This window comes from Zonotrichia albicollis, chromosome Z, assembly GCF_047830755.1.
Source record: "Zonotrichia albicollis isolate bZonAlb1 chromosome Z, bZonAlb1.hap1, whole genome shotgun sequence".
In the NCBI taxonomy this organism is placed as follows: Eukaryota; Metazoa; Chordata; class Aves; order Passeriformes; family Passerellidae; genus Zonotrichia; species Zonotrichia albicollis.
Genome location: NC_133860.1, coordinates 24,362,229 through 24,388,366, shown reverse-complemented (window position 1 = coordinate 24,388,366; position 26,138 = coordinate 24,362,229). Strand labels below are relative to the sequence as shown.

The window sequence follows — 26,138 nt, the reverse complement described above, 5'->3', positions numbered from 1 at the left end:
CATGTTGAGAAAAACTTCAGTATAGTTTTCAGAATGCCTTTGGTTCTTCTACCAAGAAAAGGAGATTAATTGGTACAAGAAGGAGTGGATGGCAGCCCAAGTCTCTGGGGTCTGTAGCTACTTCCCGGGAAAAAAACAACAGCCATGGGCTAATCTGATCTCTTGTCAAGCAGAGAGAAAGGAACAAGCTTTGACTCAAAGAAATGTAGAAAGCGTGCATTGGCTCCTCCTCAAATTCCCTGGGTTAAAAACTGAATGTTCTAAAGCTTGATAGTTTTGGTTTTCTCTTTCAAAAATTTTTCAAACTTTATGGTCATTTGAGAAATCCTAAGTTCACTCACTACACTGAATTTTTTAAGGCATAGACTCATTAAGGTCCCCCTAACCATCCTTTTCTCCAGGCTAAACATCCCCAACTCCCTCAGTTGCTTCTTACAGGATTTGTACTCCACACCCTTCTACAGTAACATTGCTCTTCTCAGGACTCGCTACTGTTTCTAACAGAAAATACATTTCTTGTGTTTAATTTTGTTTGCATTTGTTTTATATATTGGCTTTTTTGTTTGCTTTTCTGCTTCCTAGCTCTGAAATGTAATTCTGAATTGGATAGCTATTCCCCAGGGAAAGTAATTAGTCTCAAGTTAACAGCATTTGTACTTGACCCATAAGTATTATTTTCTTATTGTGAAAATGAGTAAGAAAAAGAAGTAATTCATAGCTATTTCATTATTTATTCTTGAAGTTGTAGCGGAAATGCAAATTGTATTTCTGAACACATTTTTTAAAAAATACTGTAGAATGTAGAATATGGCTGTGATGACTGCTTTTTTTTCAAATACAGTTGTGCATTTTACCTTCGAATGCAGATTTATACAAAGCAAACATGGTAACATATCTAGGGTTGGGTGCCTGTTTTCAAAAAATTTCTTACACTGTTTAATTAACCATTCTTATTTCTGAAATAAATCGCTCAAGTCACTGTAGCAAATAACTGGAACAGTTTATCAGCATTCTTTGAAGTACTATTGCTTCAAGCATGTAAAGCTAATGAATCTGCCTCCTAAAAAATACATTTCTAGTGGTTGGGGGAGCACCACTTGTTTTTTTAAAAATTTTTTTGCATTGCAATTGATATCTTCCAGGCTAATGGTACCAGCAAGTGAGGAGCTGAGTTTCTGGTGTGTTAAACAATCTTAGGTCTAAAGATCATATGAAAAGCAAGTATTGCAGCTTTTATAATTACAGTTTTACAGATGGGAAAATTTTTTTTGTTTATATTGGGTGCATTTTTGAACTAACTTCTGTAATTTTACTTGAATTGGTGTTTTGATGAGCTTGGAAATTGAATATCCAGATTTATTAATAGGAAGAGTTATGCTGCTGTCTTTTACTGCTAGCTTTGGAGGAAAAAAAAAATTGATTCTTGAATTGATTTCTGTTCACAAATGTGCTGTGATATGATGGCAGATGACCAAATCAAAATCATCATAAAATCAAGACAGAATGTATAAAAGTACAACAAAAATGTACAGATTTATTCCATGTAATAGTATGTAGCTGCTAACTCTTCAGTAAACCCAGCTGGTCTCAAGCATCACTACACCTAGAAACTTATAGGTAAGCCTATATATGAATTATCTGGATGAAAAACCAGAACACTTTGCCAAGACTGCATTTGCAAAAAATGCACCAAAACCCCAAAAAACCAACAAACCACCAAAAAAAACCCAGTAGGGAGTACAAAATGTATGTGGAATGTGAGTCACATCACAGTTGTAAAGTAGACTCTATGTGTGGTCTGAGTTGAAGTAGAAACACAAAATACAGTGACAAAGGAGGCAACATTTCTTTGCATGTATTTTTTAATGCTTCCAAAAGTTCTGAATGTATAGCAATGCTAAAGATTAACTGCTGCTAGAATATCTCTTGAGATGACTCAAAAGATATAGTATGGAATCTTAAATGCAGAACAGAAACAGGGGAAAACCTGAGCTTTCTTCTCACATCCTTGTCTCCTCCAGTGGTCTGTTCATGAAATCTTGGATTGCCTGGTGTAGGGGTAACCATTTATTAATTGAAGCTTTCAAAGCTGTAATCCACCTAGAAGAAATTAAAGACCAACAATTGTCCCTGATCAAGTGTTATGTATGCATTTCTCTGCCCTTTGAGACACAATTTTAGTAAGTGGAATTCAATTCTATTACTATGTCTACTCATAATCAGTGGATTGGAGAGATGCAGAAGGTGGAGGAGTTTGCTACAAAAACAATATAGCTTAACAGCAATTTTCCAACATACTGAAAAGCTTTGTCTTCTATTCATTAAATTAAACCTAGGTAGTGTAATTAATAGGCTTTAGGTAAAAACCCCTAAAGATGTTGGAATTTGACTAGATTTACTAGATTTGAGGGAATTTACCTTCAGAATGTGTTTCCATTGCCCAATTTGCTTAAATTAATTAAATTACAATGGTCATTGATCAAAGTCAATAATTCTTCGGAATGAGAAGGATATACACTCCACTTTCACTAATGAGAAGTGCCATAGCTTTTGTGTTCAGTACAATCACCCACACATAATTGTGAAAAACACCTTATCCAGGTTTATTTCCAAACCTCTGCAAGCCAGCCTTGCTGTTGTTCCAGCATTGAAAAGAACAGAACTGATGACTCACATGTTACAGGATATGTTTTACTGCAGTTTGACTAAGGCTACTGCTAAAGGGAAATCTAGGGGGAAAAGTAAAAACAGACTGCAAAGTTGTCACTAGATCTTCCCAAGCTACAGAGTTCCTGGTCTCCTAACGTCTGGTAAATAAACTGGGAAAAAAAGACAAATTAAAAATATTTGGTTTACCTTTTGTTTTCATTTACATTCTCTGCACATAAGTAAAAAGTTTTAAATTCTTCGGATGGAGGTTTGAGTTCAATGACAGATCTCTTGGAGCCCAGGGACTGCTCACTCACAATGTAGCCCTGCAGGTAAAGGCCACCTGGATAGAATAAAATAGTTTGCATTATATATATTGCAGATACCATTGATAGAATTACTGCCAATTACAAGCATACCAACAAATCTGGCAAACTGGATTTTCAGATTGGTGTCTTCACAGAGTTTTATATACTTTATATTTAAAAATCTGAAAGTACTGTTTCTTTTATGAAAATTGATCTCAACAATGTTAAACAGGCTTCTTATCTATCAAATGATGAACAATAAAGATTTACTTAGCTTTTCATTAAATAGGACATGGTGAAATATTTTTCCTAGTTTTTGACTGCCATTAATGAAGCTGCCTCTAGCTACTGTAAAGTTCTTTGGAAGAGGCGCTCTTGTCACTGATACTTTCTTTCTTATTCTTTAAAAACTAAACGGATATGAATTTCAACGTGAAAAATAACGTGCCTAAAATCAGTTTTGGTTACTGCTGCTGCCGTTAGTAACTGAGGTGTCATGGCAGGCCACATTACCCGGCTGTGAAGGAGACGCATTAGACAGAACTTGATCTTCTGGGCATTTTCATTTTAACTGTTTTTGCTTTGTTTTTTTTTTGTTTTTTTTTTTTTTTTTTGCTTCAGACTTTACGGCAGTGCAATTTAAGGTGTAAGTTCACTGAATACATACATGGTAAATAGTCAGAAACATCTGGAGAAAATGATCTTTAATTTTAGGGAGTCTCATATTTAGGCACAACAGCACCAAATTAATGTTCTAGCATTGAGAATGATATAATAGAATGAGAATATGTGGTGAAAATGGAAAAGAAATGCACTAACAAGAAAAAAATGCTCTCATATGGAAGAATTTTTATGTGGTAGGATATTTAAGCACCAAAAGAAAATATTTGGCAGTGGGAACATAAGCTTCGGGGTCATAAATGCATAAAACCTAATTTCTGGATTCCTGATAATTCATTGTTTTTCTCTGTGAAAACCTTAGCTTTGGTTTAATGTAAAGAGGAAATCCCTAGTCATTTTGTAAGTATGGCCTTGGGCAGATGAAGAGTGTAGCAGTCTGAATTGCTGCTAGCATAGTCCAGGGTAAGAAAGGAGAAAGGGCATTTGCATAATATCCACAGATGTTTTATTCAGCCACGTGGTGAGATGTTCAGGTTCCGGCAACCACACTACAGGGGCCTGGGGGCTGAGCCTGGTCTTAGGGCAGTACAAAGATGAAGGCCAATCAAGGAATAGGGAATAGGTGTGGCTCAGGAACCTAGGAATAGGGGAAGGAGCCAATATGGTCTAACAGAGCTTTTTGATGGAAGGTTCTTGCGTCTCTCTAAACCCGAGAATGCCCCCCAGGGTCTTTACAGAAGAGTGTTATGCAAATGACAGAAAGTGGAGTACCTTCTGCCTGATCATAATAGTGTAAGTGCTAAGAAATTTTTTTCCCTTTTGGTCTGAAGACTGGCTAGCGAGTAAAAAGAAAAGTATTTTCTTTCTGGTTCTTCTGACTGCCTGCTCCCTTAGCAGACGGAGGAAGCACTTACAGGTCCTCAGCCATCCCCTCTCTGTGTGTGAAGTAAGCTCTGCTTGCAATTGACCCCCGTAGCATCATTTGCTGCTTTGAAAGCAGGCAGCCACCCTCTCCTGCTGTGGCAGGAGAGATGGCAGCTTTAGCTGCAAATAGCTATGGCTGCATCCCAGACCACAGGCTCTCCAGCAGTAGGAAACTTCTGCAAATTGAGGGATGGAATAGCTTTAACAAGGTCATGTGAAAGCCTGGTAGTTTCAGGGCAACCAGTCAGAGTTCATGATATCTGTGGATACTTCCTAATACGCAGGATTTGACAGCTTTCAGGAGACTACCATCAGTGGCACTGCCTCAACCCATCATAAAGTACTTTAGAAGGGTGAATCTTGTTTCTGATAACTGCTCCTAAGGTAATGTGTGCAGAATAACTCCATTTCAGAAAGAAAAAAATAAAAATGTGGGAGGAAAAAATACTAGGGTCAGGAATTAGGTGGCTAGTGAATAAATAGAAACTGAGTCATTCACCTTCATGGAACAGCATGAATTTCCTGATAAGAAACTCCCATTAATGGTAAAAGTTCTACTTGGAAACTGCAGTGAAACATTTCTACTACAATAATAAATTAAAATCTAGCAGCCATCCCTACCTTGGGCAGGTGTAGACCGGAGAGTGGCATAAAAGTACAAACAACCATCCTTCAGAATGCAGTAGTGCTGAATCCAGACATCTTTGCTCCTGTCCAGCTGGTGGAGAAGCCCCAGGCACTCGGGGTTCTTGATAGCCAATGGTGGGAGTGTAGTGTTATGTAGTGTGACATCTACCCACACATGGTTCTGTAAAGTAAGTACGTAATGAAATGTTCTGGTAAAAAATTAAGGAGGACATGCCAGTATGAAAAGACACGAGCTCTAGTCTTCTGCTAAGAAATTACCTTTTGCTGTGAAAATCTTTTGAAAAGTTGTGCTGGCTCTGGCTGGAATAGAGTTAATTTTCTTCACCGTAGATAGTATGGGGCTGTGTTTGGGTTTTGTGCTGAAGACAGTGTTGACAACACAGGGATGTTTTATTTATCGCAGAGGAGGGCTGAACTGATCCAAGGGCTTTCTGCCCTTCACCCCACTAGTAAGGAGGCTGGGGATGCACAAGGAGTTGGGAGGGAACTCAGCCAGGACAGGTGATCTTAAGCAACCACAAGGATATCCCAGAACATACAACATGCTCAGCATATGAAACTTGGGGAAGAAAATGGAAGTGGGGAGAAGTTTAGAGTGGTGGTGTTTCTCTTCCTGAGTACCCATTGTGGGAATCCATAAAATTAGAGGGTTTTTGGAAAGTTGCAAAAGGCAAGCCTGAGAGACAGCAGAACTGTGATTAGAGCTAAGCAGCAGCCATGAGATAGGTCAGCAGAAAAGTTATTTAAACTGCAGAAAAGCAAGGACAAATAGAACAATGGTCTGTGTATTAACACTTGTCTAGAATAACTCTCTAAGCTACAGAAAAGTTTATCTAGCAAGATATTAGGAAGGTTAAAGCTTAATAATGGAGCTCTGTGCGTTGTGTTTTAAGGCTTACAAGCAGGTATTGTATTCAAAATAAGCAAGCATTGTTTTAACCAGAAGTACATGTGCTCATGGTGATTGGATAGAACTAGTGTCAATACGCTTTTGCTTTGTGTGATTGGTCAAGAAACTTATAAAGTAAGTTGTAACATTAAGTTCTTGGTCTGCTGCCTGAGATGTGAGCTGCTGGCATCTTCCCATTGTCATAACCATGTAGTGAGACTGATGCTGAAAAATAAAACAGCTCAAGGCACGTTCCACAGCAGTCCCGTCATGTTCATGATCTGTAAATAGCCCCCAGCCAGCAATACCCATAACATGTGATGAGGCCCTACTCTTCTGGGGATGGCTGAATACCTGTCCAGGCATGGGAAGGGGTGAATGAATCCCTTGGTTTGCTCTACCTCTGTGTGTGTGTTTTGCTTCACCTATTAAAACACCCTTATCTCAACCCTCTAGTCTTCTCAGTTTTAATCTTCTGATTCTTTCCCCCCCTCACACTAGGAGCTAGTGAGTGGGCAGCTGTATGGGGCTGAGCTGCTACTGGGGTTAAGTAACAACAAAATTCAATGCTGAAAATGAAATTACTGTGTATGTGATAGAAAATATCCAAATGTCTAGTGTCTTCTTAAAATAATGATTTGCCTTTTCTGCACCTATTTTATTTTTCGGTACATGTTTTTTAGGTACAAACAGGTCTACTTCACAGCTGTATGAAGTTTTTTTTAAAAAAATTGTCGCGTTGATTGCTTGATCTCAGTGGTCTTTACTCTATAAAATCTGACAAGAGGAAACTCACCATCTGCTCTTTGGGTTTCAAAGAAAATGTCATGGTGTCTGTCAGTGGGATACTGCATTCACACTTGTATGGAAGCACTACCACACACTAAATGTTTCCCTTCCCTTCCCTTCCCTTCCCTTCCCTTCCCTTCCCTTCCCTTCCCTTCCCTTCCCTTCCCTTCCCTTCCCTTCCCTTCCCTTCCCTTCCCTTCCCTTCCCTTCCCTTCCCTTCCCTTCCCTTCCCTTCCCTTCCCTTCCCTTCCCTTCCCTTCCCTTCCCTTCCCTTCCCTTCCCTTCCCTTCCCTTCCCTTCCCTTCCCTTCCCTTTTTTTTTACTGTGTTGTTAATGGATGAATGCATGAGTGATCTTTCTGTATGTTCAATGCTGGAAATTTTATCTAACTGTTTTATGCATTCTACACTAAAGATTGACTCTTTTGATGTGTTTTTTTTCTGTGTAAGCCTTTATTATTCTTTTTTGGCTCAGGCTGTTTTAATGTTTCTTTAGGTTAGGATACACACTTTCAATTATTTGATCTATTTTTGCTGTTTTCAAGTGTGTGGATTCCCTCATATTGAGAAGTGCTCAGGAAGAATATACTTGGAAACTAGTTTGGTTTCGCACTTACAACCTCATGTGAAAGCTAAAGCCACAAGAAATATATGTTCAATCAATTTTACATCAAAAGGTACTAAAGCATCAAGAAACACCGTTCACTGTTTTTAAACCTATCATGAAATACTGCTGAAGGAATCACTCATATAATTTTTTTTCACTCATAAATGCAGCTTTTAATTTGTACCTTGCAAATTTCATATTTTTATAAAGGTGGTTTGTCTATAGCAGGAGAGTAGGACTCACAGGGCCAGGAAAGGGCAGACTAAAATGTCTTTGACCTCTATGGTTCAAAGTCTGGAAATACTAAAGTTAGCTTTTCAAGTCCCATTTCAGGGGTCAGCCAGAGACCATTGATACTGAATTATGCTGGGCTGAGTAACATCTCCAAGTAGCAGCTCAAGATCAATTATGACTGTATTTTTCCCAGCCACAGGGGCCAGCAAAGAACATAACAGTGTAAAGAGATGGTTAAGTCAATTTTTATCAACATACTTATCTTTCTTTATCTCTGAAAACACAGAAAATAAGAACTCAGCAATCATGTCTCATTGTCACCCAATATTCTGTTGGAAAAAGTGGGTTGACTGCAATCAAGGCAGAAAGGTGGGGAATACTTAGGAAGATATGGCCCTTCTCTTCTTTTAAACTGAACAGTATTACCTAAGGCTTAACACAAGGCCTTGCTTTCTGCCTGCTACAATAATTTCATGTTATGTTTCGAAACCAGCCTAAAGCTGCTCATATCTGGAGAGGAAGTATTTTGATTAATTCCACCATATTGCAGCAAAGCATATAAGCTGAGTCATAATTCTGTATATGGCTCTTAGATTGGAAGTAGTTCACAGACCAACAGAACAAGAGTGTGCAGCTTCCATGTTGTCTGCATCTGACCCAGCTACACTCTCTCTCAGTCTTCTGCACAATCTGCTGTACACACACTTCTCACCTAAATACAGCATTACCTGATGGATGGGATGCACTGCTTTATCCATAGCCTCCAGCCACCTGTAATATGACAAAAAGTGAGAATAGATTAGTCCGGTAGATCAGAACAAATGTGCTTCACTGCCTCTTCCAATTCTTGCTGACATATGCAGCATCTAAAGGGATGCACAATTTTCAGGACATATTTAAGGCTTTAATTCAGAAAACGAATGGATTAAATCTAAATAAACATTACTGGCTCTCCAAAATTTAGGTCACAAAGCTTGCTGTGTAACACAGTGTAATAAATAAAGGCAATATTGCAGACAGGAGAATCCATATATCAAAATGTATAGTTCAAATATAGTTCAACTTGTCAGGCTAAATGATTACTCTCCTTGTCTTTGTTATAATGTAGACAATGAATTCGTGGGAAATGTAAAAACCCTTTAAAATATTATGGGTGATTTTAATCTCTTTGTTTTGTCACCTGTTATCTTTGGGAAACGAAAAACATTATTTTTAAATTCTAACTCTGTGTCAAACCTAAAGACATGGCCTCTTATCAGAACCAACATGTTTTTGTGGCACATTTGCATTTTAAAATACTAAAATGAAAATGTGACAGAAAAGGAGATGAAGATGGGATTGTATTTGTTACTAGCGCTATCCTTGTTGGGCAGAAGAGAGACTGATAAGCAAGTTTACATCCACAGGAAAACTTACATTTCCATTTGATATAAAAGTGGGAGAGAAGGCATGAGAATAGGGGTGAAGTTTTTGTTCTCAGGATAAATGAAGAAATCAGGGGGGTAACACAATGTGAATGTTAAAGATTTTATTTAAAGAAAAAAGCTATGAAACTGAAAAATAATTGTTGAAGCTTCTGCAACTGAGAAATAGAAACATTATCTTCCCTTAAATTGCTGATAGATTTTTAATTTTTTTCCCTAAGGATCAAGGTAGGTATTGTGAACATCCTCCAAAGATGCAACCTCCTTCTTCCCATACTGGAGTAACAAAATAGAAGCCATTAAAATGAAAGATTTCTTACCTCTTCATTTCTTGATTGGAAGTTGCACAGAAGTAGAAAATCCTGTTTCCAGCTTGAGGTATACATTTAAAAACAAATGGTTTACCCAGACTTGTGTCGACACCAATTTCTGCTCCTTCCAGCTTTGTTACTTCTAGGGGTCTGCACTTCCCTTCATCCTGCAATTAGAAAGAAAGAATGCCCAAAGTTCAGAGCTAATATGAAACTAATCAAACACCCTCTAAACTTTCATGTCTGATTTTCCTCTCTTGACTGCTTTTGGTTCATCAGAAGCCATATCTGCATGCAAAAAAACTTTCTAGGTATGTGTATATATTCCAAACATTGGGGTGCAGGTGAGTGATACCAGGATTTTCAAAGTGCACTGAAGAATTTAGGATCCTGGGTCTCTCTGATAAACAATGCAGTGGTTGCAGTTTGGTTTATGGAGAAACACTCACCTTATATTCATAGATACAGGTAAAAAATACTTATACTTGATAATAGTGAGCATAATTTCAGTTCATTATGTTCATAAACCTTCCCACACAATTCAGACAACCTTCAATGCTGAGCACTTCAAAACCTTTTTGCTTGCTTCTGATTTTATCAAAGCTCTTTGAGACTGAAAGGCACTGCAAATGTCTTTCCAAGTGGTTCGCAATAAAGAGCCATTAAGGTCCTTTATGGACATGGGTAGGTGAAGCAGTTTCCCAGCCCAGCTTTCCTTAAATGCGTGTCACAACTCAAAACAAAGGTGCACACATCTGGACAATGAACTCTGGCTGTGTTTTAAAAAATATTCTCAGCCCCTTTTCCTTGATGATCTGTGACCAGAGTTCTAACAATTGCATCAAATTTGGTGGAAATAAAATTAAAAAAGAAAGTTAATGCTGGGGGCTCAGAAGATCATGAGTGCAATCTGCAAAATACACAGATGGTGGAGCCTCATAAAATAAAACTGGTTGAATGCTGGGAATTAATTAAATTTAGTCAGAAGGACCTGAACTGTAACTACCTGGTGTAATTTTTTCTTAACCTAAAAATAAACATAAAGAGCTTTCCATGAAAAATAAAATGCTCTTGTGGGAATTAAATAGTTAAATAATTGATTGCATTCTCACTGGCACATGGAAATATCACTTTGTTACACATAATTCTTCTGTAGAAACAAAATAGTCCCTAATAATGACAACAGTATAAATAAATATTCATCAATACATTTCTTTGATTTCTACACTTCCTTGTCTTCCTACTTTTTCAATGCCAAACTAATTTTTTTAAATGTAAAACTGAAGAAGATGAAGGCAATCCTGCAAATTGTCAGTGCTGTGTGACTACTTTACTTATAATGCCTTCAGACACAAAATAACATTGCAAAGACAGCATAACCAAAATGTGTATTCAGGTCCAAATCCTGTTCCTACAGTGAGCACAGCCTGTGCTGTGCCAAGGAGGCGTTCTTCAGTGGGATCCTGTCCATGGTCCTGAAGGCAATGGTCACTTTTGATACTGAAATGACTGATCACTATTACTGCATATCCCTATAAACCTATTTTGCAAACACTTTCTGTGTTATCTAGAATGAATATAAATAGAAGTTCTGTGGCACCAAGAATTATTTATGCCTACTGTGTTTCAAAAACATTGAGGAATGGGATAAAATTGATTGGATGCATTTAAAGGGAGACCAAATGCCTTTCACTGAATGACAGAGAGACATGGTCCCTCTGATAATCTAGACCAGAGAATCATAGAACTGTTAAACTTGGAAAAGACCTTCCTAATGATCATGTCAAACCATTAGCCCAGCACCACCTTGTTCACTGCTAACACCATGGCCTATGTGTCACATCCACACATTTGTAAGGGGGGTTTTTTCACTCATGTGGCTTTCATGAATAAGAGATCATTCCTTTGGAAAATATCCCTTTGTTACAAGAATTGTCAAAGGTATATTTATAAAAAAACCCAAAATTATAGAAGTATTTTCTTTTGCCTGAGACTAAAGTTCAACCCATTGATGATACTGCCATTATGGAACCTAATATACCTATGTGATGCTGCCTGAGATGATCATGTTTTGTACAGATTTTAAATGCACTAACTCAGATTTTAGTTACTACTGTTCCATTCTGCACTAAACTAATTTTTTTTTTCTTTCCTCAAGGTTGTGATCATCTAGTTTATGAATTCTAGGCAGTCTTCAGTATCAAACATGGATCAAGTTTTCTAGGTAGAAGGCAGGAAGCAGGTGCTCCTCTGGTACATGCTATTCTATGAACAGGAGAAACATCTGAAGTAACCATTCCTATACTGCTGGTTTTCCTAAGATGATCTGAGTTTTAGGTTAAATGTTTCTGCAAAAGAAATTTAAAGTATTAAACAATGTATAATGATGAGAAACAGAAATCAGAAGAAAATAAAAATAGAAAATTAGATGTCTCCTTTCTATATTTTATCAAATGCTCATTAAGGTAGTGCATATAGTTCTATTTAGTTTGGTACAATTCCAGAATTCCAGTTAATGCCACTCATAGTATTTCCTGAGGGATTCACTGCACTCAAGTTTTGTTCAAGCACAGTTATATATGCTATACATGCTTCTTCATGTATCATTAAGAAGCAGCTGAAAAAATCTATGCACATTTCATGCTATTAGTAGCAAAAAAATACAAAAAGTAATGACACGAGTAACTATGAAATGAACTTGAAAGTAATACACAAAATAGTCTACAACTACTAATAAGAGGGAATGAAAGCAACTTTACAGAAAACAATATCAAATCCCAGAAGGAATCTAAAAGACAATGAAAACTGAGCAGGGCTAGAAAGCAGAAAAGGAAGTCTTGGCTAACTTGGGAGACTGGCAGTAGGAAGTGTGAGGCAGTTGCCCTGAAGTCACTGGTTTAGATTGGTTTCAGGTCACTAGTGGCATGACCAAATTTTGACTGTCTTTCAAAAATATCTTCCTGGGTGTCCCTCAGTGTTCTTAAAATAGACATCTCTTAATTGAGACAGGAAACTGAACTTTTTTTTTCTTTTTGCTTATTTCTTATTTGCCTAGCTTTCTCCATCATAGCAGATGTGTCCACAACTCTCGCTGGAATTTTCACCATCTATTACTTCTGGTTTTCTCTGACCAGTTTCTCCTTGAGGTCTGCTGCTTCTTGCTTAGTATATCACCGAAAATTTCTTCTCCCTGTGTCTGTCTGTTTTTCTAATCACTGTATTTGTGGCAGGCTCATTTTTTGTTTCTTTAAGGAAATTACAGCTGAAGTCTGTTCACTTCTTCTTTGAGCTGGGCAGAGATCAATGCAGAGAAAAAATGAATGCTTTTAATGTCTTTTTTCCTTACATCTGTTTCCTTTGCCCTCGAGGAAAGGCCTTGCGTATGTCAGTGAACAGGGAGCTCTAGACTCCAGAGCAGTTTGTATGGCATTTTTTGCCAGTAGAGATGAATTTACTTAGTTTTAAATTTCGTTTTGCTTTAAATAATTTACATATATACTAGAGAGAATATAAATACACTGAAGAACAAAACAATATGGAAAAACATTTAAAAGCTTCTTTGATTTGAAGAACCTAATTATCACACACCAAATAGTACTAGCTGTCAGATGAAATACAATCAAACGGTCTCATGGAATGGTTAATCTTCACATTCCAGTTCTTTCTTGGTTCTTTCTAATTTGTTGCAATTAATTCCACAAAAGGTAATGAAAGTTTGCAAGACCAAGTCTCACAGAAAGAAATATTAATTTAAAATTTTGAACAACTTGAATCAGATCAAACAATGTATCTGTGTATGACTTTCTCTGGGTCAGGGTATGCAATCTTTTAAGCCAAAATTAACACATATATCATCAGCTAGCATCATTTCTCATTTCTCAACAGAAATAATACAGAGGATGTATTGGAGACAATGGATTCAGCAGGTTCTTAAATGTCAACTGAAAAATACATTCTAGAGCCATGGGAGTCATGGTAAACGTTAAGAAATCTGATTATACACAGGCTCTATATATAGTGGCAGCTTCCAGCCTATGGTGATACAGCTCCAAGCAAAAATGAAAAACAAATAGCAGTGACACCTCTACAAGCAATGGCTTAGATCTAAATCTATTTCTAGCTAAGCCATTTATATAAAGTGATTAGGCTTAGCAATGAACACACAGGCTTGCTCAAGACAACAAAGGACTGAATATTTGCCATAGATTGAAATGCTCTGAAGGCTCTGCATATGGCATGCAGGGCATTTCTTTCTTGGTGTAAAAATTGGACTCCATATACTACAGAAATGAAAATAATTTAAAAGCATTTATTTCCTTCTCTGTTCTATTCTAATGGAAACAGGGATTTGACCTAACATCTAATGATTTAAGTGATGTAATAGCTTTTTACCAGGTTGGGGTGTAATTATTTTGGATTATAAAAAATGCATGTCTGTTCTCACTGATCTGCCCTCAGCTTTGAGATACTTTGTCTTAATCACTCACACTATGCCTAAGGGCTTCCTAGAGGCATTAAACTTGGGAATTTAGCTGCTAGAGAATGGAAAAGTACAAAACCGTGGCTAATTCCAAGTCCTGCACCTGTAAAATAGCGTGTCCTTGGGCCTAGCTGTAGTATAATAACAAACAGTGAAAGAGACATGAGAAAAGAGAGATGTAACCCCTAAGGAATGAGGAAGAGTTCATGGTATAGTTTAACCAATAGATTGCTTGGCTTACAGAATATTCATATATGGCTTATGGCTCGCTGTATAAGTGTCTGATACTTTCTTCAATAAACTGGACCAGAAGGACCTGAGGACCGGGACCGGACTGAACCTGAGGGCCTGTGATGAACCAACTGGTGTCCTGGTCCCCTTCCTTTGACACATGGTGACCCTGAACGCTGACCCCCCTCGTCTAGACTAAAAGAAAAAGGGGGAGAGAGCACGCCACGGTCAAGGAAGTTGAAGCTGGGTCTCGTTCGCAGCTGAGATGGTGCCGGAACTTTGAAGCACCCTTGGGGTTCACATCAATGACTCAAGCCATTCACGTGCTGCCGGAAGCCTGGAAAGCTGCAAGAGCGCTCACGAAAAAATAAAGAGGTATGAAAAGGCAAGCAGCATATAAGTTATTAGCCGTGTATCTAAAATGGCGAGAGATAAAGGGGATAAATTTGTTATTAGCCTACGGATACACTGAAGAGATTTTCCTTAACCCTCATACGGTTTATGAACTCTCAGAACGGATAAAATCTGGGGATATACTGTGGGAAGCAGTGTTAGGAGATGATAAGCCAGCAAAGAAACTGAGCCAGCCATGGCAAGTGATACACCACACACTGCTTCAGCATATTTCTGAATGCAAAGCAGCAGCCGCGGCTCGGGACGCCTGCCGGGCTATCCTACTCCAAACTCGGCATGGGCGCAGCGGTGGTAGCGCAGCCGCGGGGGGCCGCGGCGGGAGCCGAGCGCGGCTGGGGCCACGCCGCGAAGCCGCGCGGGGACCAAGCAGCCGCGGGGGGAGCGCCCCGACCAGCGGTGGCTGCAACGGAGTCAGCCTGCTGGCGCGTCTTGTGAAACGGAGCCCAGCGCGGGGGGGCTCACCCTCTCCGAAGCTTCAGTTACACAGCCATAAGAAATAAAACTCTTGTCAACAAAAAAAAGATGCCTACTGCAATTAAAAGACCAGTGATAATAAACAAACAACACCAAGAACCATGGCGTCGGCGTTTTTCACCTAAGTGTTAAAAGGGACTTTTGTTTTTCCTAACAGACTTTAGACATCAGAAGCCCAAAATAACTTAGTTAGTAAAACATCAAACTTCAAAATTGTATTTTGAAAAATTTAAAAATGTTAAAAACAAGTTAAAGTGGTTGTAGAAGTGAAATATAATAAATGTATTTTTTGTATTTTTTGAGCTTTGTTTAGATGTGATAAATGTGAAAGCGAGCACTAAATTCAGGGGAGTTTTTCTATAGCTATACCTTAAACAATGTTTTATTCCAGTGGTATGCAATGTAGCTTTGCTGTTTTCTTAAAAAAAAATGTATTTCATATAGCCTTTATAATGAACTTGTAGAGTCAAAAGTAAACACACACCATGGAAAAAGAACTTAAAAAAAGAATTAAGAAATGAAAAACCCAGAGTTTTCTAATGACATGGTTTTAGCTCAAGCCCTGAAAGCTAAATTAGGAGTAATATACATTTTGAATTAAAAAAAAATAGTTTCGATATAGATTAAAAGTTTTATTAAATTATTAATATGAAAAATAATGTATAAACACAAACGTTAAATAGTATATGTGTTTCAAAGATTTAAGCTAAAAAATGTTTATTTTACACAAAAAAAATCTGTTGATATATTTCCTCAAAGAGACATTTTATAAAATTACTATATAATTATTTTTAAATAAAAATTATTTTTTTTCTCTAAATTCAAAAAAATACTTGTTTTTTAAAGTGGTGCCAGCCACCTTAAAAACATAATAATAATATAAATAAAATAATAAAATATAAAATAAATAATAAAATAAAATAATAATAATAATAATAATAAATAATAAAAATAAAATCATAATAAAATATAAAATAAAAATAAAATCATTAATAATTTCAAATTTTAGTTAATAAAAGCTTGATTTTTAAAAACATGTGATTAACAAAAACATACAGCAATTAATATTTATTTTAGGATATCACTTGCTTTTTATTATGATTAAAAACAAACTTTTGTTGACCAAAAGTTTTTTGTTAAAATTAAAATTATATTCAATATAAGTTATATAAAATTTAAAATCAGCTAATTTTTGTTAAAACTAAGTTTAAATAATATTAAATTTTGTTAAGTTAAAATATTTAAAGTTTAAATATTTTAAATCTAAATACTATTAAATTTAAATAATGTTAAATAGATTTATCTTTTTATAATAGGCGTTTATTTTATGACCTGTATGCAAAATATTGTTATAAACATTAGAGAAACTCTAGTTAAAAAAGACAATCAAAAACATTTGTGAGTAAAACTGTTTTTGTTTAAAATACATTTGCTGTTTAAGAATAAAAAACAAACTTTTTTTAGCTTATTTTTGTGAGTTATATTAACACACGTAAGTTTTGTTTAAGTTTTGTAACACATAGAATTCTTTTTTGTATTTGTTATATAATGTCTTATAATTAGTGATAGCCTTTTTAATTTGTTTTCCTGGCTTAAATTTTTTATTTAAAAAAAAACCTTGTTAAATAAAAATACTGTTTAGTTGTTAAAATTGCCTATTTTTGTCGTGCAAAAAGTGTAACACAGTTAGCCCATAGAACTTTTTTTAAAAAAAATAAAAACAGGGGAGATGTTGGGAATTTAGCTGCTAGAGAATGGAAAAGTACAAAATCGTGGCTAATTCCAAGTCCTGCACCTGTAAGATAGCGTGTCCTTGGGCCTAGCTGTAGTATAATAACAAACAGTGAAAGAGACATGAGAAAAGAGAGATGTAACCCCTAAGGAATGAGGAAGAGTTCATGGTATAGTTTAACCAATAGATTGCTTGGCTTACAGAATATTCATAAGCTTATGGCTCGCTGTATAAGTGTCTGATACTTTCTTCAATAAACTGGACCAGAAGGACCTGAGGGACCGGGACCGGACCGAACCTGAGGGCCTGTGATGAACCAAATGGTGTCCTGGTCCCCTTCCTTCGACAGGAGCTTAAGAAATGCAAATCATAATTATCTTTTTAAAATTGACATTATTATATATGATTACAAAAAAGCACATTCCTGTCCTTCAATGCTGCCACTGGAGGAGTGCTTTTCAAGACTGTATGTTGTAGTTTTCTTATAACATGTTTCAGAGCATTACCAGCATGAACTGTCATGAAGGCCATTTCTCTGAGACTTGGGGCTACACAGGAAAGTCAATTTTCACTTTATTCACAGTTCAGTCTCTCACTACAGCTGAATCTCTAAAGCATGCTGTTTTCTATTATCAGGGCAATAGTTTCCAACTTGACTATTCCTTCCAACGTAACTGCTCCTACTTCCTTGCTATCACAGCTTCTTGTTTTGACTTTCCTGCTTGGAGTCCATACAAAATGCTGGCAACAAACCCATACTCTTTACATCTTTATTTCTAACTACTACAGTTCTACATCATTCTTAGCTGAGGGAATTGTACAGTGAAATGGAATAAATTACAAAAGTAATACAAGGACCTGATAGAACTGGTTTGACTAGAATTAATCAATCTCTGACATCTGGAAAGGAAGTCAGGATCTGTAATGTATCTCTGGAAAGGAGATACATTAATAACTCTTTCCTGTTGGAGACAGGCCTCTTTAGAGTTTCTCCTAGACGATAACCACAATGATATTTATTTCATTACCTTTCAGGAGCTAAATTAGTTATCTGTCTTGCTATCCTCTTTACCAGGATCTACTTATGTCCAAAGGGCTGAAAACAATTCCTAGAAACACTGCAAGATAAAAACCTGATAGGAGCTTGTTATAAATATTTTTTAGGAAATTCTGGCTTTTACTGGCACCCTCACTTAGTGGTATTGTAAAAGCCAGTATTAAATTTGTTGAACATCTTACATGGTGGATATTTGTAATGAGGAATTTTAGGAAACTAATTTTTGACTATAATGCCTTCTTAATCCTTGTGTTTTCCTATTAAGCCTCAAACACTGTTCGCAGTCTAGCAGGTATTTTACCATGATAAATGAATGCAGGCTCCACAGTCTTTAAACCCCTTAATGCCCCATTTGTTCCTGGGTCCTGGAAATTAGATTCCTTTTCTTTAATGAAGTCACAAGACCAGTATTTTTTTAATCCTGAAGACTGCAACCAATTTTAAGGCTTGCAAGTTAGCTGTTATGTTCTAAAAGTGACTTGCTGATGACAGTTTAGAGATTTAACAGGTTGAAGTGATGCTCTGCTGCTGTGAGGTAGATTGTTTTTTCTATCTTACTGGTCTCATGTAAAGCTGATTAAGACCTATTTGTTCTATACTTCACTAGAAACATTTTGTGGTTACTTTGCAGCCCCTTTACTGTGATGAGCAGCAAATGGTACTTTTAGAGTAAACGTTGCTCCTTTAAAAGCACCATTTTAATTTATCTGTAAAGAAAGGATCAGTGTGTGACTGTGTTTTCAGCTTTCCCTGAAAAAATGTGTTAAGTTCAAGCACAAGAAACTTGTCTCCTTATACTTGCCTTAGGGAAGGATTTAAGTGTACGTTCATATTTGTCTCCTCATAATTTCCAGACATCTTTCCTTTTAGAGAAAAACTGGGCATGTTGAAAAATAAGGATTTAGCATGTTTGAGAAGATCCAGTGTTCTGGACAAAAGGGGATCAGACCTGTAGAACATATAGAGGAACTCCATGGCTGCCAAGTATAGGCAAAAGTATTACAAATAATTTATTTCTGCTGATCTCAGTAATTTACCAAAACCAAGGTTCTAACACAAAAATATCTCTGCTCTGAGGTGGCAAACACAGCTACAACCACTGAAGTGAAAAAAATGTTTTAGCTAATGATATGGATTGTAGAGTCAAGGATTTCTGTTGGCAGCATCTTTTTGAGGGGAAAGAAAGTAACTTTGCATGGGAAATGACTGAATATTTTCCAACAGCTATCACTTCACCACTGTGTGAATGGCTAGAGATGACTCAAAAAGAGCAGCAATTACATGGGAGAGTCAAATGTAAAAAACTCTAGGAATCTTCTTTTTAAGGTAGGTGGGAAGAGAAAAATTCAAGATGGATAATATCTGCTTGTAAATTACAATGATGAGGAAATCTAGCTCCCCGTGTTTTTCAATATGGACTGAAGCAGAGATGAATCGCCCTCTCCTTTCTCCACTACAAAACATTATATGCTGCATTTCAGGCTTAAATAAAAGTTGTCTTCTTACACAACTGGAAACCAGGCATGGCCTTGCTGGAGTCACTGGAAATACACGAATGTAAGCTGATGTTCTTAACAACAGAATGAAGATGAGTAAATTGATTATCCTGGCCATTTTGCTGGATAGTGACAGCTTTTCCTGAAGTTTTTTTAAAATTCCTGAATTATTCTTGCCTTTAATGAACTATTTCAAAGAACTTCCTAGATACAGTAAGTGAAAATTTTTTTCCTCCAGAATGAGGCAAGATCAGGAACATAATATTGCCAATTTAATCATGCAGCTGGCATAAAAAATAAAAAGTTGTGTTAAAAGAAAAATATTATTTGTAATTCCTGTAGAAAAAAAAGTGGGATGAGCATTCCTCTTTTAACATCCTGAGAGAAATCGTACCAAAAGAAAAAAGTGCCATTGAGTACACTTGAGATCCCTCTTATTTCATTTGAGCATTAGGTTCTCTCAGTAGTGAAGAACTGTATTTGTTTTAAGTATCTTGCTCCCTCTCTCTCTTACTAAATGATTCTTCAGAGTACTCTGTAAACACATAAGGCAGTAAAGAAAATCCTTGTGTTTTCATCTGCTAAAATAACACCTCAATATTTCAGTATTCTGAAATGTATTCTTTGGAGTCCAGGGACAGAGAGCAAAAAACCAGCATGAAATCATTTAAAAAGCAATTGAAGGGCACTTATGGATAATGCAAGGATAATGCAAGAAAATAAGCAGTATTTACTTGTATTTACTCTTTTTAAGAAAAAGCAAATGCACATAGTTTGCATGATTGAAATATTTATTTTCTTAGTGCAATAATAAGGTAGTTGAGGAACAAATGAATTAAAAGAAGCCTACTAGTTGAAAGGAAGAAGTGAAAATGTAATTAAATCTTAGAGAATGTAAGCTTATGAGGCACCTTCTAATCCTCACTCCAATTTATCTAACACTCTGTAATATTTAATTGATCAAAAACTGGAAAGTGTTTAAAAGTATAACTAGATATGCAATTTTTACATTTCAAGAGTTTGATGATGGATCTGGTTATGATAAAATGAAATCTCTTCAAAAGAATGTTTCCTACATGTTTGCATCTTTTTATATGAAGTTTTTTACTTGCTTTTGTTTTGACACCAGAATAGCTAGTGCTGAAATAAAGCACTCACCAGACTGTTTTGTTGCTTACCCAGTGGTTCTGCAGCATATTCCTGATTTTATGGCTCATATGTCTACCATGACAGATGCAGAGAAACAAGACTACCAGCTATTCTGCTGGAAATTTAAGGTACATAGAGAACTATAGAAGAACATTCAACAAGCCTCCTTTGCACACTTAATGCAAAACCCTATATCATTGATGTTATGCTGCAAATACCATAAGTCAATATAATGATCTGCAAATTTGAGTACAGAACTCCTACACTCCATAATTCAGGACACACTCCTGAATTCTGACTTCTCACCAGCCAGTCTCCTTACCTTCTTGTGTTTGTAATAGTGTAGGTAACCATTATGTTTCAGCACAAACCACCTCTTTCTCCAGCCCTTCAGTATTGCTGATTGTGTTCGTTTGTGCAGATATCCTCGGCAGGTAGGTTTGGGGGTGTTGGGGTAACGGCTGATGTCTGATCCCACTATCATTGTCAGGATATCAGGACCTAAAATATTACATGTGAAAACATAAGTCAAAACTATAGATGTGTCAGTATTTCTGAATACCCATATAGGTCAGGGAGAAGGAAGGCGGTGTTCTATACCACACCCATGTCTTCCCAGTGTAGCTTCTAGAAGTAAAAAGAAGCAGAGCAGCTGATGAAGCATATTAAATCAAGTGATATTTGGCCTTCTTTTAACACAAATTCAGCAATGGAACTAATTTTGTGTTGAGAACTGAGCCAGCTATCTGAAGACATGTCTAAAAAAAATTTTGTGACCTATTTCTGCCAGCAGCATCTTTGGTGCTTGTCTATTTTATCAGTTAGGAGAAGTAACTTGAGTAATTTCATTGCTCAAAAGGGTGTACATAAATTGAGGTTTAACGAAAAATTGCTAAAAATGCTCTTAGGGGCACCTTCAGTCTCTGTCATTTTACATATGCTCTTGAGAATTCTTCATTTTCCATGCCTTGGACTATGGTAACTTTTTCTTTGCCCCTCACTGAGGAAGATGGCTGCTGGAAGCAAACCTGTGCTAAAGCATCTAGTTATCATTTGCAAAATGTAAGGACTCAGAAGAGATTATGGGTTGCAAGATTAAAGAAAAAATGTTATCTACATCATCAATGAGATGCAACATCACAATATTGGATGACAGTATCAATATATCTATGATTTTGACCCTAAAGGCCAGAAATTCGGATTGCTTCAACACTAAAGAGCAAGTGGTAATGCCTGAAGGAAGATTGAAAAATGTGACTGGGACACAATTTCATCTTCAAAACATTTGCTGGACACTTGACTTTGGGAATGTTGTTGGTGTGCCAAGATTCAATCCAGGGGGTGTTCTCTGAGGACTTGAAAATACCAGTAATCACAGATTTTTCTGCTAAAACACTCAACATTCTCTTAAATAGTGTGAATGGCAGTTCTGTAATTAAATTATACAGTATGTGTCAAGTCAAATTTGTCATTGCCTTGTAAAAGTATTTTAATTTATTGAATTTCTCATGATCCTTTGTCAAAAATTTATCTGGGATAAATACGGGAATAGCAGTAAACTAATTTTCCGCATGTAAACATGGCTATCTCTGGGTTTTAGTCATCACAATTCTGGGAAGGATATACTGGACTAATATCCCTGACTGTCTCTGTGGTGGTACAAAAGAATGCCTCATGAAATGAACGCTCTTATCTCCTGACTAGACTTCAGATCTTGGCAACAGAGAAACAGAAAGATGTGAAGTCTGTCCCTGAGGAAGTATAAGGCATAAATAAGGCATTTGTGTCACTCTAGTCACTTTAAGGGCTTTCTGAGTCACTTTCTTTGTAAGAGAGCCAAAACCATTACAGTTACATGCTCTTTGGGGACTAATTTTCTAAAGTGTCTAAAAAACAAGGTCTAGATAAAAAAGCAATACCTCAGCAATACCACTGTATGAAATGGTAAGGGACTAAACTATTAATTGAGATTTCTGTTGCACATATCACCCCATTTCTCTGGATGCACTTGAAGCATTCAACAGAAAACCTGACCCATTCATTTAATTTATTGTGATTCAGAATTACCTTTCCTTGCCAGATTTGCAGCTTCTGAATGTGGCATGCTGGTGACATCAGTTCCATTTACTGCTATCAGAATATCCCCAACTTGAAGCCCTGCTTCTTCAGCTGCACTATCTGGAAGAAAAAGAAAAACAAAAGAGAAAAGAGAAAAAGAAAAAGAGAATAAGAAAAAGAGAAAAAGAGAAAAGAAAGAGAAAAATAAAAAAAAAAAAACAGAAAAAGAGAGAGGAAGAGAAAGAAACGAAACCAAAAACAAACAAAAGAAAACCACCAAAACAAAAAACCACAAAAATTTATTTAGTGCTAAGATATCAAGTGTGACTATATGATCACACTTCTTTAGCAAAACAAGTATCTGTTCAACCAATCAAGGATTATGTTTTAGGGCCTTCATGATGTCAACTTGGAGGTGAAACAAGTTTTACTGACCAACCAGTTACTCATCTGTTAATGAAGCTTCAGGATTTGGATATGGATGCAACCCTAGATAATCACTGGCAATGGAGAAATTCCATTTAAAATGACATTAGGATTTAAATGCTTTAGGATTCAAATAGACATTTCAGTATCTGAGAGTTTTTGGCCTGAAATGCAAAGAAAGATGTGATGCAAAGCTCAGTAGAGTCACTAGAAAAAAATTATCTATTATTCTGATAAACTTTGAATTTAACCCCAAAAGAGTACCTTCTGTGTTGATATTTATCTTTGCTGGTTAATAGAATTTGGATATAGCATTTTGAGAATTTTTGGCTTTAGGAACAAATTACATGGTAAGTTAAAAAGGTCCTAGTGAAGGAAGAACTGAATCAGATTTTTAATGCATCACCTTTTGTTTATTTGTTAACCATTGCAAAGCACATGCATTCCTAATAAAACACTGCTCAGAAACATGCTAGCCAGGAATGGAAATAAACTAGGGAGGTGATAAATATACTCTATTCATGGGCACCAACACAGTTACTTAAATCCCAGTTACAAATTTCTCAAATACAGTATTTATCTTCTCATTTATAAATAACTATTCTGAATGTACTGTAAAATAATAGTTTTGGAAAATATTATTTCATGTCCTTAACATTTACTGTATGCTTTTTAAGATTTTGCTCCCTATGATGCAGTAAATGTGATCCTTCAGTGTATTTCTGAGAATGTTTAGAAATTGTAGGGATAAGATTAGTAAAAGCTTAATAATAATCAGGCACAATAAAGCCCCAGTCCACCGCATGTGTATTAAAAATAATTTGTTAATGTCAGAACATTTTGGGTTGGGCTGGCCTTGAGCATGCCATACCAGAATTTATGACCATAACTGGATTATAAAAATATTATGAAAATTTGAAGGGATGGGGCATCCACAGCCTCTCTGGACAAGATGTGATGTGCCTCACCACTCTCACAGGGAAGAATTTCTTCCTAATGAAATGAGTTATATTTTGAGAAAACATAATTTTACTACAAGCTTGTCTGAAAAACCTTATTTTTTAATGTTGTCACTGTTTTAAAGCTACTGTGTTTGAAAACAACATACAAATCAAAGAGTGATATAAAATGTGAGTTGCTATACTTAATTTTAACTAGTAGCGATAAATTGGTAAGTGTCAGAGCTATTGTATGCATGATATATGATTTTATTTGTACTTAGGTAAAGAATTTATGAATTCACATGCTCCTGAATTCACAGGCTTTCTCAGTGTTGTCAGGATGATGGACAATCTAATACGTAAGACTGGTAATAGTGACAGAGCTATTCTCAGATGCCATTCCTGAAGGCATGCACTAGCTTTCTCTGTACGGGATGACATTTTGCCTAGTATCTGCTATTTTTAGTAAGAATCTATCTCTAGTAGGAATCTATCATAGTCTCCTGTACCTTCTGCTCTTTTCCAAATTCTACTGTGCCTGTCCTGAGATGCAGAGCAGTAGAGCAAGGAGTACTCTTGATTTGGATGAGCCAAGGTCTTAGGCAGCAGTAAAATGACAGACTGCCTGTGTCTCATTCTCTCTGCTGTTACTGACTGAGTCAGCTTTTAGCCAGATTTCTAAGTTGACATTATGCACAGAGCCAATGATTTCAGACACTTTTCAGTGGTGACTCCCAAGATCTCATTCCTGAGCAAAAGTGCCAACACCATTATTAAGGCATGGTACAGCTAGCTCATTCTTCTCTAGAAGCACCATCCTTACATTTCATCTTCGCTGAAAATCATCTGCCATTCTTTGCTCACTCACTTGGGTTTTGGAGCTTCTTTTGGGGTTTCTTACAATCATCATAATTACCAGAAGAAGTTAACAGTCCACCTGTCAAGACTGACAGATGGCTTGATTGATCCAAGAAGAAGTGTCCCTAGCCAATAACATTTTTGGAAACATTAGAAGGATCACTGCATCATCATTTTAATTTTTAATGGCCTATTGTCATTCATTGATGTCAGCCCAAAAAAGTTTTAGACTTTACATCTTGAGAGAAGCAAAATGCAGGCACTTGCACAAGGTATGAACTGACATGGAAGAAGACAGGGCAGTGGAGTCTGATTTACTGCTAGGGACAGAGGGACTCTAAGACAATTGCTCATTAGCAGTTCTTGCTCTCAAACACCTTGCACCTACTAATTAAGGAAATTATTGTGTATATCAATATTATAAATTAATATAACACAGATGTTCTATACTATGTAGATCATATAGATATATATCATATCATATCATATCATATCATATCATATCATATCATATCATATCATTATATCAGTGCATATAATAGTATGTATTTACTTTTTATATATTTCCACAGGCGAAATTAACCAGTACGAACACAACTTACTTGTGTCGACTTCAGTCACAAGGATAGGCTTTGAGAACTGGATCCTGAAACCCCAAGGGTAATTGCCAGTTCCTTTTGCAATCTTCACTGTTCTTTCTCGAACTGGAAATAGGAAGAAAGATACCTTTTTTCTTTAAGCATTCAATTTAATAAGCAGCAGTCTGTTTTTAAAAGTTTTTGTAGGTACTGAGCATTACTGATTTTACAAATAGTTGGGGTGCTTTCGCTACCTCAGACTGCAACAAATCAAGTATCATTCATGCTAGGGCATAGGCAGACAGCAATTTAAATTAAATGCTTGCACTTTGTAATGTAGGCTGAAGTATTCAGGTATTCCACTCTACTGATGGTGTTTTGGGAGAGAAAAACACTCATGCCCTCTATGTCAAACTTCTATGCTGCAAACACAAAATACACTCTAATTTCTCAAATGAATTTAAATTTGTGGCTTGTAGTTTCATTGTTTTTATATTTCATAAGGCATCTATCTTTTGGGTAGTTGTTTCTTCTCCTTTTGTTTATCCATCCACTCCACACTCTCAGAATACCTTCCAGTCCTGTAGTTCAACCTCCCCAGCCACAGTGTCATCTGCTGCCAAGGGGAGCTGAAATATCTTTCAACTCATCAGAATTTAACACTTAAAGGGATAAACTTCTGTAAAAAGGAAGATCAGGGTCCAATTGCTTACTTCCATCTTTTTCTCAGGGTCTATTAGTATTATTATTCTGATTTAAATGGCCTGGTTCTTTAGCAAATATACTTAGGAATTATTTCAATGTAAATTTGATTTCTTGGAGTCTCTGGTTTTGATCATTT

At 36.4% G+C, this 26,138-nt stretch overlaps 1 protein-coding gene across 1 annotated transcript in view; it reads right to left on the bottom strand.

The window, feature by feature from the left end:
• Positions 1-1,549: 1,549 nt before the first annotated feature.
• LOC102065012 (uncharacterized) overlaps positions 1,550-26,138 on the bottom strand; it is a 42,391-nt gene continuing 17,802 nt past the window's right edge. Inside the window, exons 6-13 of the mRNA XM_026798529.2 lie at positions 25,322-25,423; positions 22,504-22,614; positions 20,759-20,937; positions 9,413-9,570; positions 8,397-8,439; positions 5,124-5,310; positions 2,857-2,992; positions 1,550-2,100 (exon numbers count right to left, since the gene is read on the bottom strand). Of these exons, the coding sequence (XP_026654330.1) occupies positions 2,001-2,100; positions 2,857-2,992; positions 5,124-5,310; positions 8,397-8,439; positions 9,413-9,570; positions 20,759-20,937; positions 22,504-22,614; positions 25,322-25,423 (1,016 nt within the window). The 3' untranslated portion in view covers positions 1,550-2,000. The remainder of the gene's footprint in view (positions 2,101-2,856; positions 2,993-5,123; positions 5,311-8,396; positions 8,440-9,412; positions 9,571-20,758; positions 20,938-22,503; positions 22,615-25,321; positions 25,424-26,138) is intronic.